The 15559-nt window shown below is 38.7% G+C and overlaps 1 protein-coding gene across 5 annotated transcripts; it reads left to right on the plus strand.

The window, feature by feature from the left end:
- Positions 1 to 4816: 4816 nt before the first annotated feature.
- LOC103700193 (kinesin-like protein KIN-14H) lies at positions 4817 to 7099 on the plus strand. 5 transcript variants are annotated; one of them, XM_039124257.1, is made up of 6 exons: positions 4817 to 4970; positions 5088 to 5181; positions 5263 to 5407; positions 5544 to 5638; positions 5730 to 5816; positions 6785 to 7099. In XM_039124257.1, exons 1-6 carry the CDS (start codon positions 4897 to 4899, stop codon positions 6791 to 6793), a joined length of 504 nt encoding a protein of 167 aa, XP_038980185.1. In that variant the 5' UTR covers positions 4817 to 4896; the 3' UTR covers positions 6794 to 7099. The 5 variants fall into 5 exon arrangements, with proteins under 5 accessions (XP_038980185.1, XP_038980183.1, XP_038980184.1 ...); XM_039124255.1 differs by lacking the exon at positions 5544 to 5638 and having other exon boundaries at positions 5714 to 5816; XM_039124256.1 differs by lacking the exon at positions 5544 to 5638 and having other exon boundaries at positions 5121 to 5181; positions 5714 to 5816.
- Positions 7100 to 15559: the final 8460 nt, after the last annotated feature.

Here is a 15559-nt window from a genome sequence, read left to right on the forward strand (position 1 = left end):
TTGCACTTGTCCGGACGGGGTTGGAGGCCTTGAATGAGACCCACATGCTTCCCATCTGCTGCACGCTCTTGACCGTCAATAATGGAATCACAATATCGCTGAAATCCGCATGCAAAAACTAGTCTTATTAGTTTGAATTTTGAAAGGATGGTTTGTATGTTTAAACGCCTAGAGTAAGTGGTGAGATTTTGGTTAATCTAAGCTCCCCTCTGAAATAGGGCTTGCGTAACCTCCCGTTGCCAATGACTTAAACCATATTCTTTAATGATAAGATAAAAAGCCTGGTAGCTTCAACAAGGGGATGTAGCAATTGTTGTACCATGTATGGTAATTAATTTCGTTGAAGGGTGTTTAGCCTTGTCAAAGCTCAAATGTCCATGTGAAGCACCTCCTGCTAGGGTTATCCTTTATTAATTCCAATCATGATAATTAATTTCCATTGGCCATGAGGCAGCCTTTTTTTTTTTTTTTTTTGGTGGGGGTGTGGGAATCGATGAGGTAATTTTTAACAGATACAGGTCGACTTAGCCGGCCCTGTCCTCACTTTGGTACTATAACATCCCACTTCCATCTCCTCAACACACACTCATCAGCTTCTCTCTCTCTCTCTCTCTCCCTCTCCCTCTCCCCCACCTTTCTCTCCCCAGCTCTATTGCATTCATCTAGAAATGCCGAACGACCAAGGCCAGAAGAAAGCAAAGGGAAATCCTAACCCAAGCAGGCGGAAGATCAGAGAGCAGGTATATAGCGGCGCGCTCAAAACCGCGTCCAACTTCTTAACGACCGTGATTGGAGGCAAAGATAGGAGGGGCGAAGGGGAAGGCGGTGCTGGAGGTTCAACCTCCACGACGCCGCAGGACTGAAGCTTCCAACACTCATATTGATGGCTGCGGAATCTCTCATGTTTCCTTCAACCACAATATTGCTATTGCTAGGTGCTTCCACTATTATTATTGCTACTGCTGCAACTACATAGCCTAATAGAGGCCACAGACTCTATGTCCTTCCTGTTTCATGTACTCCTGGAGGAGACCGAAATGTTTTAGTCCCAGACGGTTTAAGTGCAGAAATGAGAAGTCTGGTTTTCTATGCTGTTTTTGTGTTTGTAAGCATTAGCCTCTTCTTCTTTTTATTGTTGGGGTGTGTGTTTGGGGTGTGGGGGAGGAGGTTATGGGTAGTCTCTACTCCTGTCTTCTTTTTCTGCAATAGTAAGCTTTTTCTTTGTTTTTTTTTTTTTTTTTTTGGTGAGAAGAGGGAGGGGAGGGGGGGTTGGGGGAAGAGAAAGAGGCAGAGAGGGGAGAACGAGAAATCATTATGCCACCACTGTAGAACTACATGAGCCAAACATTTGGGAGGAGGGATGCAACATATTGAGGTGTGTGGGAAAACATGGTGCTCAGAATGTTCTCCCATCTTACCACTTCCCTCTTTTCTTTTTTTCCAAGGGCCATCTTACCACTTTCCTGATCTTCTTCTTCTTGGTATGTTGGATCATATTCACTCAATTTGTACTACCAGAATAATGAATCGGATATTAATTCGGAGACTGGACCTTAACCAAATCCATGGGTTTGAATGTGTATTTGCACATTCTGTTACCTAATTTGGTGAAAAAAGGATGAAAATTTGCCTAGATAGAGAAAAAATGATTTAATCTGTGAGTGGTTTGTTTTTGGTCAATCCAATCTACATATAGCGTAGTATATATAAGGTGGTTCAACTAAATTAATGTAGCCTGAATCAACTTTAGTAATTATGTTGGCTTCTCTATTTTAAAGAATTTATACATGACCGAGCTATGGGACTGAAGAACTAGAAAACGTTTCTTCTCTGTCTTTTTTTTTTTTTGCCCCGTTCGAGAAGGGCAATAAAAGCCTAGACACCGTAGAATGATATCTTCAATTTGTTTGCTTCGGAAGTCCATGAGAGCTTGTTCAATACTGATTTTCCAAGAGAGAAAAGATTGTTAATACTCTCTCAATACCTTATATTGTATTTATTATTAATATAAATTGCAAATATATACATTGAAAATATTATATTGTTTACTTTTTTTTTTAGAAGACATATTCAGACATTGGTAGAGTTGCATAGGCATTTCAGATAGTTCCTCATACTTCAGGCTCGAAGAGTTATGCGAAATGATGGGAGGCAAAATGGATTGTCCTATTTTCGGCATGAAGTCACCCAATTTAGGCCGAGCCAACCCTAGAAGGCCGAGCTGACCTCAGAAGGCCGATCTTGTCGTCCACATACTGCGGCCATACCCTGCAGCAGCCTCACCGCACCATGCTTTGCTTGCTGGCCACGCCACAACATATCAATCAGGAATCATGCCCTGCTGCCACATCTACCAACACTTTACCGTTCACAAGAACGGCCTATGCCGTGCGCCTTAAGCAAGCTCTAACTGCGTGCCATCTGGCTAAAAGCTCTCTTCTCCATGATGAGAATGGGCCATACCTCCGCCACCTGAGCACCTCTATGGAAACTATAAATAGCCCCATCAAGTAACGCCTAAGAGACTTTTGGACTAACTGAGATCCACTCTAACTTGAGCGTCGGAGGGCTCTCACCGGAACCACCGGTGAGGCTTTGTGCAGGTACACTGTCGCACGGGGGGTGGCCCTCCTTTCTCAGCTCCGGCCAGCAGCTCTCCTGACTCCCTTGGTGTGGTCACCCTCGGGCCAAATTTGAACCACAACATGAGGCATAAAGAAAAATTCGTAAGTTTCTTTAAAATTCTTTGAAACTTTTCTATCATATAGCATGTATCATAATATATAGCTTGCCAATATATATTTTGTTGTAGATGGATGAGCATGGGCGAGAGTCTGGTGAGGTAGGGTTTTATAGTACGACTCATATCCACCGAGATGATAGCTTCATCCGGAAGGAGTCGATAAATATAGTTGTATATATTTATCTTTGATTTGTGCAATGATTTTTTTATTAGTTTCATTTTTTTCAAATATTAATATGTGATTGTTTTTTAAACAGATATAGGACAAGGCTACATTCTTTATTTCAGAGTGCGTCGGGGAGTCATCATCATCTGGCGCGACCAATTACGTCAAAGCTCAGGTATTCGATATGTATGTTTTTTATGTTTTCAAAGCACATTGTAAATGTAAATTGACAATATAAATATAATCATATATAACAATATAAATATTTTGATTGATCTGTTTGTTTGCAACATGTAAGTATTGTTATCTATGTGATGTTTATTCTGTACTTATTTGGTAGATAATGTATACATAATTATATATATTTTAAATTATATATTTTTTTAAAAAATAACTCTAACGATGCTTTAAAGTATCGTTGGAATCAGTATTGCCGACACTTTTAAGTGCCAGCAATACCAAAATGGCACGGCACCAACAGGCAAGTCTCGTGCCATTTCCGATGCTTATAAAGATCGACAAAGGCTATCATTGATCAATGCTTATAAGCGTGGGTGGAAATCCAAGCTTTGTTAACTCTTATAAACGTCGGCAAAAAATATTTCTACCCTCCATTTACGGACGCTTTCAAAAGCGTCGGCACTGAAATTATCGACACTTATAAGTGTTGGTAAAGGCTCTAAAAAGCGCCTAAAACGATAAATTTTTTTTTTGTAGTGTCAGCTTTTAAGTTAATATGTGCATGCAGCATCTAATTGATGGAATAGCTGAAAAAAATCAAGGCAGGCACTTGAGCTCATAGTGGGGGGGGGGGGATGAAAAGTCCACGTTAGTGCGAATGCTCGCAGCACCCCTCCTCGGGTCAGCAATCATCACCTAACACAGTAGGATATCAATATAATGGTATATGACATTAACCAAAAAATAAAGAGGAGGAAGGAGAACCTTCCACCCGATTTATGAAGAAGAGAAAATTATAATATACAAAGCTAGAAAAGAATACAGGAAGAAGGAAGAGGGTACACTAGCAGTGATCTTAGGAATCAGTCAAACATATGTGGGCTCCTGAAGTGGTTCATATCACTACCAGAAAACACGCGTATAGTGACGGAAAACTAGTGACGGACCGTTATCAGTCACTATTTGTGACGGATTAGTGACCAACAGAAATTTGGTCACTATGGTGTAAACTTAGTAACAGATTAGTGACAGACCGGTCACAGAATACGCGGGTAGGATGGGCGCCAAAACTTAGTGACCACCATAGTGACGGAGTATCTGTTACACAACTGGTAACCAAAATTGCAACCAGACAGTGACAAACTCAGCCGTCACAAAAATCGTAACTCAAGTGTTTATAAATTTTTAAAAGATTATTTTTGGCAGTGACGGGTTATTGACAAAAATTTCCGTCACCAAATTTAATTTTTAATTCCAAAAATATTAAAAATATTATTTTTGAGTAATTATAAATTAAAAAAAAAGGTAAAAAGAGGAAAATCCAAAATGAAATTAAGTGTGCCCGCCGCCTTGCCCAAATTTCTTTGATAGCCCAAATCCCAATCGCTCTCCAAAACGGTATGGCATTCCTAGCAGATTCGTCTAAGCATACAAGCATGCCAATAGTATCTAGAATCGAAAAGAAGAGAGGTGAAAGGTTGGCAGCGTAAGCCTTGATGTAAGAATTTTTATTACCGTAATATTATCTACTCAAAGGAGGATGAGCTAGAACTATGATTCTACTCTAAGAATTATGAATAAATTAAGATAACTAAAGTAAAAAAATAAAAATAAATATATAAATAAAAATAAAAATAAAAATAAAGTTTACTGTAGATGTTTTTATTGGTCAAAATATTTCTTCTTAAAGTTACATTCTCCATCCAATGATCCAATCTGTAGCGTAGACCCGTACAATAAATAAAGTACATTCTCCACCTCCCACCTCAAAACCCTAACCCTATCACCCTAATATCCTCTTAAATCCATGTCCTCCCGGAACCAGAACAGGCCCCCTCCCACCCCGGTCTTCGACCCCACTCCAAGCCCCTCAAATGTAAGGTTTGCCCTCTACTATCGTTCTCCTAGGGGTAGGGTTTTGGCTTCTAGGGTTTTGGATTGATCACTGGTTCGGTGTTGTCACATGTGGCCTGTGGGTTCATGGTTTATTCATGCAAGATTCTTTCTTGGGATTACTTTGTTCACATCTAGGGAGGATGTGGAGAGGCTTTTGGGTGAGAAGATGAAGGGGAAGAACCAGAATGATTACAAGGTAATTGGTCTGAAAATTTCCCATTTTGTTGAATTTTTGCCCATTTTAACTGATTTTGTGGGAATTTTATTTATATTATAGGGAAAGAGCGAGCAGATGATAGAGTACATAAAGAAACTAAGGACTTGTATCAGATGGTTCATGGAGCTTGAAGATGGGTATTTGGCCGATCAGGAGAAACTCAGAAGTATGTTGGATTCTGAAGAGAAAAGGCATGCAGAGATTGGTAAATGTCACTTATGCCTTTTAATTCGGACTGCTAATTGTTCATTGATTGGCTGTTAAAAGAAATCTTTTTTGATTAGAAGTTTGAAGAACTAGGTGTTTGTAGTATTTATTTGGTCGGTTTTTATCTTCTGTAGAGGCTCAGATGAGGGCCAAGGTTGAAGAATTAAATGCAATTATCCAGGACCTTCAGAGGCAGCATGCATCTTTGTTGGAAAGCTTCAGAAAGGAGGAAGCTGACAAATTGATAGTTTTTTTGAAAATTTTCAGTTCTTCTGTTAATTGTTTGGCATGTTTCTGATGGCAGATTTGAAAAATGACAGGCCTTCGTTAAATCTTATGAGACGGAAAGAGAGGCAAGGATTGCAGTTGAAAATTTGCGGGCAAAATTATCCGAAGAGCTGGAAAAGGTCAATCCAGTTCTTTCCTTTATTTTATAACTACTATTGCAAAAATCAGTTCTATGTAGTGCTTAATTGTTGCCGAGTGAAACCAAAGGATAAATATATTTAAAAGCACCTTCTAGTGATATTGGATGAAAAAATCTTTTCCATGGGTTCTGTTTTTGAATAGGATAGACGGTCTTAATCTGATATAGCTAGAAGATAACTTGTTTTCGTATGACAATATTATTTCTTAATTGAGTTTACTGTTTACTTTTGTACTCCATGCAGTATAACATTAGATTATCCTTTTAACTGAATGCTGTCCATGTTGTGCGATAGCTATATGCCTTTGCTTCTCCTTACTATAATTGTATAACAGTCGGTGGGGACTCTATTTTGAGAATTGTTTAGGTGTACAACAGTTCATCTTTAGGATCTGCAATTCCAGATCCATTAAATACAGAGGTGCTGTAATTTGGAAACAAGCCTAACGTTCTCTGCTAATGGTCGGTCTTTAGATGTCATTCTCGCACACTGAAGTCTTTGTTGGTTATTATGCTCTCAAGTGGAGGTTCATAGTGTGACAGGTTCATCTTGTACTTACAACTATCATACCTTAAGTGGTATTTGAATATCATATTTGAACTAGTTTAATTCCTGAAACTTGGAGCTAAAACCCTCCATACAATAATCTGTTTCTGCCACCCATCTTTCACATCTAATTGGCTCATCATTAAATTTATAAAGACCCAATATCAATCAACTTTTCTATTTTTGTGGTTTGGTTACTGGTTGGAGTTTCTAAATAAAACAAAATGTCCAATTCTGATTGTGGTAGAAATGAAAATAACGCCTTAATAAGAATGACGAAGAGAATATAATAGCATGATCACTTTCCATGTCTTGAATTTACCATCACTAACTTGAATTTATATGTTTGTTGCATTTAAAGTATTTAGTTTATTTTCTAATGAATATTTTTTAAATTGCAGGTTTTTTGATTATGAGGTCAGTCACAAAACTGTTGCAATCATGCGCCAATTTTTCAATGGTCCTTGGTTGTCATGGAGGGAGGTCTCTGCACATGCTAAAGTTGGAATGCTTCATTATGATTGCTTTTGCCTTAGATGATAGGTCTTTGTATTACTAGGAGGAATGAAATCTCTGTTGATCTCTATGACATACTTTTGGATTTTGATTTTGATGGATTTAGGACATGTTGATGTCTATTTTGAATGATGTGTTAAATGACTTTTGCGTAATGTTGAATGCCTTTGCTATTAATGATATTATTATTATTATTATTATTATTATTATTATTATGAGCCAATCAATGTACCAAATGTACCAGGTTATTGGAATGTGATCAGTGACCAAATTTGGTTACTGAATTGTTTATCAAGTATTGTAACGAGCAGCCATAAATTTAGTGATAGGATTTTGGTTACTAAAAATTGATTTTGCTCGGTGAGTTGTAACAAATTAGTAATGGTAACCTTGTTACTAGGTCAGTGATGGGATTAATAACAAATTTAGTAACAAAATTTGTGACGACTAAATCTGTCACTAAAGGTTGTGACAGATTAGTGACCAAACTTGTGACCAAATACTGTGACAAAATTAGTGACCAAGTTACCTTCGTCACTAACTCAGCAACTGGATAGTGACGGAAAATATGTAATTTTTTAAATATTTAATTTTTGGATTTGTAACGGCTTAGTGACGGCGGTTCTGTCACGGAGTTTAGTGACGGAAATCGCCGCCGTCACTAAAAATTTAGTGGCGCGTGTTTTTGTAACCAATTCAGTGACGGGAGCTCCGGTCATAAATTTCGTATTAGTAACCGGAAACACGGTATAGTGACGGAAATCTCCGTTACTATACGCGTATTTTCTGGTAGTGTATGATCTTCTCGTATTTGAATTATTTGCTCCAGTCCGTCTAGTCCAGTTGCGTGTTGGAGTTTGAGATGACCGAAGCCCTCTCTTTTCTACATTTCAAAAGCTGCTTCTTTTATTCCATAAAACAAAGTAATAGATATTAGAGGAAAAAGAAGTTGACTCACATCCCGGTGCACTGTATCTAAGAAATAGTATTTTGTTTTCAAGAAATCTAAGAAATGGGAGACTTGAATTCGGGCATGACCTCATGGAAATGTTGATCGGGAGTGGTTCTGTATGATTACCAACAACAAAATGATAAGAAAATCTTAAACATAGGCGGATATATTAGACGTTCCAGCCGAGCAAGAGACAAAGGGACTGAACTATATATGGCTCATATATAGTCCTGCACTTCAAGCTACAAAAGGGCGATTCATCCACAGAAACAAACCACATGCCACGCAGGCCAAGCTAATGAGAACTTCTCCAGCCAGGGTACTGGTGGCAGCAGAAAATCTGAAAGTGTTGCAAAGAATGCAGAAAGTTCATCAATGGTGTCGCTGTGTCAATGACAATGAGAAACAACGCATCGACATCGAATGCGTTATTACTCAGGATAAGTTTGGAGAGGAGTGGGGAAGCGAACCAGTGTACCAACCTGGCCTTCATAACTTCTCAGCAATACTGATCTGCCATAACGGATCCCTAACATACTTGCAAGCTGCTGTTTCCAGCTGAATACGAGTCTAATACGTTCGAATATATATAGTTGCACCATGTGGAGATGGTAGCTTAATGCATCCTGATCACCTAGAAATGTGGTAGGAATTTCTTTTGCTGTGCCAAAACGACCCTCCACTCCGGGAGAATGTGGCATTTGTCTCCTGTATTGTGTGGGTGATTTGGAAAAGAACGAAATGGCCGCATCTTTAGCCATTTAAGCAACAGTTCCATTCGGCTATTTCAATCTTGGATTATAACTGCCGTTAAGGACAAAAGGACGAACATGATTTACGTACTAAAATCACTACTTCTAACTAATTGCTTACTTGCTTTTTGACTTTTCCTATCTTTTTATTGGTTAATTATGAAACTTCCTCTTTTTTGGATGTGAAATTATTAAACTTTCTGTATTTCATCGCTTTAATGGAATCCGGGTGCCCTCTTGTTCCTTTATTTTTTTAAAAAAAAATAATTTTGAGACGCAAATGCTGGGGGGTCCTTAAGATCTGGCCCTTTAAATTGTAGATGCGAGTCTTATGGATTTATCTAGTCCGTCCATCTGGCGGTATAGAACACCCCCTGAGACACCGGCGTGTAATTGGGGCAATTCAGACGAACCCAGGAAGCAACGCGGAAATGCTCACCCTTCCTCCTCCATTCTCTTGGACCTCGGCAATATAAATAAACCCACTCCCCTTCTTCAAGAGGAAACACGAATCGTTGCATCCTTCCAACTCTGTCTATGGATTCGTTGGAGATCAATGCCTTCGAAATCCTCTGCCGGCCAGGGACGAAAGCCACGGGCAACCCCTACCCGAAGAGGGGCAAGATAAAGGATATGATACTCCGCGACGTCTCCAAGTCGATCCAAGCCGTACTCTTCTCCATCAAACTCTATTTCATGGAGGATTACGAAGCGCCGACCACGAGCACGAGCACGGGCTATGGGGAATAGAAAACAAGAGGCAATATTCAAGGAGAAGATATTCAAGGATACCTTCAGATCGATCCCCGTCACGGCCGGCTAGCGGGTGAAGTCCGAGGACGGATGGTAATAGCAAGGCGATTTTAATAATAACCTTCTACTTCTCGTTCTAAGATAATTTGTTTGTGTCTCATATTTAGTGTCCGTATTCTTAGCCTAAATTTCATTTGGTGTTGATGCTAATGGGTAAATGAGGTACTAGTACTACACTTGAATACGTAAAGTTTATTTGGATCTCTGTTCTACGACGTTTATGATTGGTTTTGGATGGGAAAGGGCATTAATCTAAGAATGGATGGCATATCCACTGAATAAGCTAAGCTGACAGATTCTTTTCCCAGCTTTCGTCTCCAACTAGCAGGTAACAGGCCTAACGTCCTCAGGAGCTGCCCTAGAGGGAGACCAGAGTTCTCAGTTGAGTTGGCTATCTTGAATGACACTGAACTAATTGGGCAGCACAAGGAATACGCCAGGTCCTTGCAACATGGCAGTCTCTTTGAGGAAAATTAAGAGCAAAGAAGGGGAATTAGGGAACTAATTGGGCGTGTGTTCTCTGGTTCCATCAATCCCACAAAAAAAAAAAAAAATCATGTTCCATCCATCATACATGCCTGTTCGGCTTGCTAATTTTGAAAAAGAAGGGAAAAAGGTTAAAGCCAGTCTGAAACAAAGTTGAGAATTTTAATGAGCCTCTGTTGGGTTGGGTAAGCACCGGTTTTCTATTTGTCCCTCACATCCTGTGATTTTCCGCTCTGTAGATGGTAGATAGATTGCGGAGGCCAATTTATTTAGTAAAGAAAATGCAACATCACTATCACATTACTCGTTTTGTTGTAGACCGCGTTTTTTTTCCTTGTGACTTGTGTATATATAAAATAATTTTTTTTCTGGATGGCCAAATGAGTCCTAATATAGAAGGGGGAGTTTCACCGAATACTTAACGAAAAGAATCTTTAGGCCCCGACCTTTCTTCTATTGATGCCGATCCTAGCTAGATTCACCTTTTTCCTAGTATTTCTCTGATTATATACTTACCATAGGGAGTCGCTTCAATGATTGAGATGACTCGCGCGAGTTGGCATAGATGCTTATATGGGTTTAGGGGATTGCGTTTATCTGTTAAAAATTTTGCGACTCATCTATTCATCTGCTTTTGGGCTACTTAATTCGATGATTTATGAATATCTCGTAAGCTTCGTGGCATCACCGCACTGCCACTTTTTGGACCGGCCGCAAGCACACAGTGACGAGCACAATACACTCACCCGGCGTCCATGCACAATACACTGGATTCAGAGCAGGTTCTTTATGGAAATTTGACTCCACTTTACAGGGAACCCAGAAGGTTCTTAGTGTTTAATGGTTCATAGCGCGGGAAGAGAGAGAGAGATAAAGGAAAGAAAGAGTGCAAACAAACCTAAGGGTATTCACCTCAGCTAGATATCTGTCAACCCAAGTCCCATCTTTCATCAACAAAATCATGTCCCACACATTAAAACTATCATGTAAACTCTTTAGAGCTAGGCAAGCTGAACCTCTGGAACACAAAATGAAGAAGATATCTCCATGTCACTGTCAATAGGAGGAGACAAAAACTATCTGGAGATTGAGAACTTACAGTTTGACTAGCTTTGCAGAAATCATATGGGTTGGGACTTCAGCACTATAATTCTGGTTGATACATGGGATCTTCATAGGGTACACTAATGGTCTTTGTCAAAATTTTGTGAAGATATATATGGTCGGAGAAAAAGGATCCTTGTAGATTTGATATGATCTCTTCCTCTCTCTGCATGCGTCTCTCTCTCTCTCTCTCTCTCTCTCTCTCTCTCTCTCTCTCTCTCTCTATATATATATATATATATATATATATATATGATGTCATTGTTAATACAGGTACAATATAAGCCCTCCGTCTCCTTTCTTCTTCATCTCTTTTGTGCCTCTGTACACACCTATATACGAAGCATATATATAGTTAAACTACCGATGCCTATTTAGAAGAACTTTTGGAGGACCAAAAAGTACTTTCTAACTTTCCAAAAAAAGTTTTGGATGAAAAAAAAGTGTTTGGTAAAAATTTCGGAAAGCTATTTTAGCTTTCTCAGAAAGCTAAAAACAGCAATTTCGAAAAATCTATTTTGAACTTTGTTGGAAAGCATTTTTTTTACCAAAATACTCATAATAAAATATAACAGTTACATACTTTGTCTCTTTATAAACCTAAAAATCTGCTGGATCCCTAACAAAGAATCCTAGCCATGGATCAGACTTCCTTCCGTGCAAGAAAAGGTATTCTTATTTCCTATTATTATTTTATACATTTATTATTGTATTATACTATAAATATAATATTATATGATATTATAAATATAAATATTATATTATACTATATCATAATACATTAATATGTTATGTTAAATAATTTAATATTATATTATATTATGAGAAATTAATTTATGCTAATAATTATAATATTTTATGCCTTTATTATTGTATTATACTATAAATATAATATTATATTACATTATATCATAATACATTAATATGTTATGTTAAATAATTTAATATTATGTTATATTATGAAAAATTAATATACGCTAATAATTATAATATTTTGTACCGTTATTATTGTATTATACTATAAATATAATATTATATTACATTATATCATAATACATTGATATGTTATGTTAAATAATTTAATATTATATTAAATTATTATGTTATAGTATATAATGTTGTTTATTATATTATAATGATATTATATTATATTATAGTAATATTATACTATATCATATATTTATGTATTAATACATATTATATTTTATTATGCTTTATTGTATAATACTATGAAATATCTTTTATGGTCATTTTGTGATACCAAAAGTACTTTCTTAGTTTATTTAACAAAATTAAAGTGGCACAGTACTTTATAAATGTAGTTAACAAATAACAAACATCTTTTTATAAAAACTCTACTTCTGAAGGTTTTACTTTCAAAAGCTCTACTTTCACAAGCTTTACTGTTAATAGCTTTGCCAAACAAGGCGTGAAAACTTATAATTTGACTAGCTTTGTTGAAATCATATAAGTTGTGACTTCAACAATATAATTCTAGTAGATGCATGAGATCTTCATAGGGTACTATATTGGTCTTCGTCAAAATTTTGTGAAGATATGGTCGGAGAAAAAGGATCCTTGTAGATTTGATATGATCTCTTTGTCTCTCTCCATGCGCATGTCTCTCTCTGTCTGATGTCATTGTTAATACAGGTACAATATAAGCTTTCCATCTCCTTTCTTCTTCATCTCTTTCATGCCTCTGTATGCACCTATATACGAAACACATATATGGTTAAACTACTAAAATTTCCCTCGCTATCGACTACTTTAGTTAGCACTCCACCATTCAACTGCCAGTCTGCACCATGAGGGCATCGATTGGAATCCAATTGGCAAAACCTTACTTGGTGCATGTCAGCATGAGTCCAAGGGAGTGCTTAAGCCATGTTGGCCTCTGTGAGTCCAATTCAACTTAAATAACTCGTTAGTGTTCAATTTGGTGTGTTTTGGGTCTATCGACACTACCTGGCATCCTTTGATTGGTCTACCCTTCTACGTACTTGACCTGGTCTTGCAGAGTGATTCAACCCACAGGACCTCAATTTCATGATTCCGGTACCATGTCACTGGTTTGACATCCACCTGACGCATCTTGGAACGATTCATACGGGCCGAAGGAGCCCAGAAGCACCCCTCCCTTCGTCACTGAAGCCTCTTATTCCAGTCCACCCCCCCATCCACCCCACGATTTCGCTCTATAAATGCCTGTAATCAAATAAAAAAAGAAGCCTCACGTCTCCCATTCGATCGGGGCACCCAACTTCCCTGCCTATCTTCCAATCCAAACTTTTGTCCTAAGCTTGAAGCAGGCTTTTCTTGTCACCTTGCCATCTCTCTATGGGTCCACCAGAGGTCGAGGTTCTCGAGATTTTCTACCGTCCGACGAAGAAAGCCACCGGGAATCCCTATCCCACGAGGGGACAGATCAAGGACATGATATTCAAGGATATCTCCCAATCGATCGAAGCGGTTCTGCACTCCATCGAACTCTCTTTGATGGAGGATGGCGGAACCCCCAGTAGGGGCCATCCAAAGAAAAAAGCGAACGGCAATCCTTATCCTCGGAGGGGTCGGATAAAAGAGAAGATATTCAAGGATATATATCTTCCGATCGGTTCCGTCAAGGCCAGCGGCTCAAGTCCAAGGACGGCCGGACAGTGATAGCAAGTCCCGGGAGATCCATCTCCATCGCATGCCTCAGGCCCTCAACAATCAATATGATCACTGAAGTCCGATACTTTCATCGTTCTCTAGAAATTTCAGCTCAACTATTGACATCTATTGATCTTAACCTTCTGTACATGAAATCGAATACCACTTGGATTGACGCCTATGTAATCATAGATGTATAAACTTGATATAAATCCTGAGATCCTGGATGCTTTGTGGTTTTACAGCTCTTGTACTGTATGCTGAATTCCTTCCTTGCTTTTGTATCTTATTTGTTACATACCTTCACTAGCTCAGGCCAAAGGTCTTAGTTACCGGCACAAGCTAGTTTATTTTCACAAATATCGTTCGCACGTGATATGCTCATTTGTGGTAGTACCGTTGGCTCTCGTCTTCCCATCTTTGTATTATTTTTTTTAATATGCACTTTCAGTTTGTTCACAATTAATGCAGGCCATGACAAATGAAAGTAATACTTTTGATGCAATTATGTTTCTATGATTAGGGGCGGCCCAATGCATTTGGAGGCCCAGAACGAATTCAATGAATGAGACCTCTATTCTTTTTAATAATAATTTTTATTAATAAATATAAAATACTTAAAAAAAATGATATGGAAATAGATAACTATCAAGTACATTATTTCAACAAAATTACTTCAATCTAAAAAAAAAAAGGTAGGCAAGAAGCCTTTCTAATTTAATATATTTTTTAAATAAAAGTACAGAAAAATAATTATCCTAAAAAAAAAGGATCATGAAATTATTTAAATAACCAAGATAATACTTGGCAATACTGTTTACCATGTCAAGCAAGAGCAGAATAGGAAAAGGTCAATCCCATATGGCACTTTATGGCCAAGGTAAAGAAAAGAATTTGTATTATGGGAAATTCACTCCATCTAATTAATAAAAGTCCCATCCCACCATCTCCCCTTCAAGCGAGTACCCAAGCAGCAACTGCAACATCACAGCACACCAGCCATTCAACCCCCTCCCTCCTTTTCTCTCTCTACCACCCAAGAGGGGAGAAGAAACCGAGAGGAGAAAATTAAAAGAATCTCCACCCTCCAAGAAGTCCATCTCCAATCCCCCTATCTTTCTTCCTGATGGCCCAGCTGGAGCAGGAGTAATGTGAGGGAAGGAAAACCAAGACCAAAACCAAAAAAGAGAAGGGATGAAAGATAAGAGTGGCTTCAGGCGTGTATCAAGCCAACCAAATCCCTCCTCTCTCTTTCTCTCCACCCAAAACAAAACTACTGTCCCCAACTTCCCAAATTGCCCCTTTGCAGGCCAGGAAACTCTCCACTTCCCTTCCATCAAGGGGGAAGACTCGTAGCCAGCTCCTGTTCCCGTTTTATATAAGACCTTTGCAGCTTTGCTTCCTTTTGGTCACGGTCAGACGCAAGGAACTCCCCCCCCCCCCCCCCCTCTCTCTCTCTCTCTCTCTCTCTCTCTCTCTCTCTCTCTCTCTCTTTCTCTATGCTCCCTCCGCCTTTCGGAGGCCTCCCATTGGTCCGAGGCTTTAGGCGACCGGCTCGGGCCGGCCCTGTAATTCTATGTCATATAAGATGCAATTATTGCAGCAGTACCAGGATTAGCAATGGGCGTCTCAGCTGGGACGAGTTGGGCCTAGGTCTGGGCCGGGATTAAATTTGAGTTCCCACGCATTTCTTTTCAAACGCAAGCCTCACTAAATTTAGGGCCCAGCCAGGCTCCATACTTCAAATACTAACTCTGGCCCACGTGCTAGGTCAAATGTTCGGCCTCTTGGCCCATGTGTTATCTTACATTATCTGAGACGAATGTGGTAATATAAATGGTTTCTTACAATCCCCAGGTATTAAACTTAACCCGTTTTTTCGCTTAATTCGGCAGGTG

Source organism: Phoenix dactylifera, chromosome 3 (assembly GCF_009389715.1).
Source record: "Phoenix dactylifera cultivar Barhee BC4 chromosome 3, palm_55x_up_171113_PBpolish2nd_filt_p, whole genome shotgun sequence".
Classification (NCBI taxonomy): domain Eukaryota; kingdom Viridiplantae; phylum Streptophyta; class Magnoliopsida; order Arecales; family Arecaceae; genus Phoenix; species Phoenix dactylifera.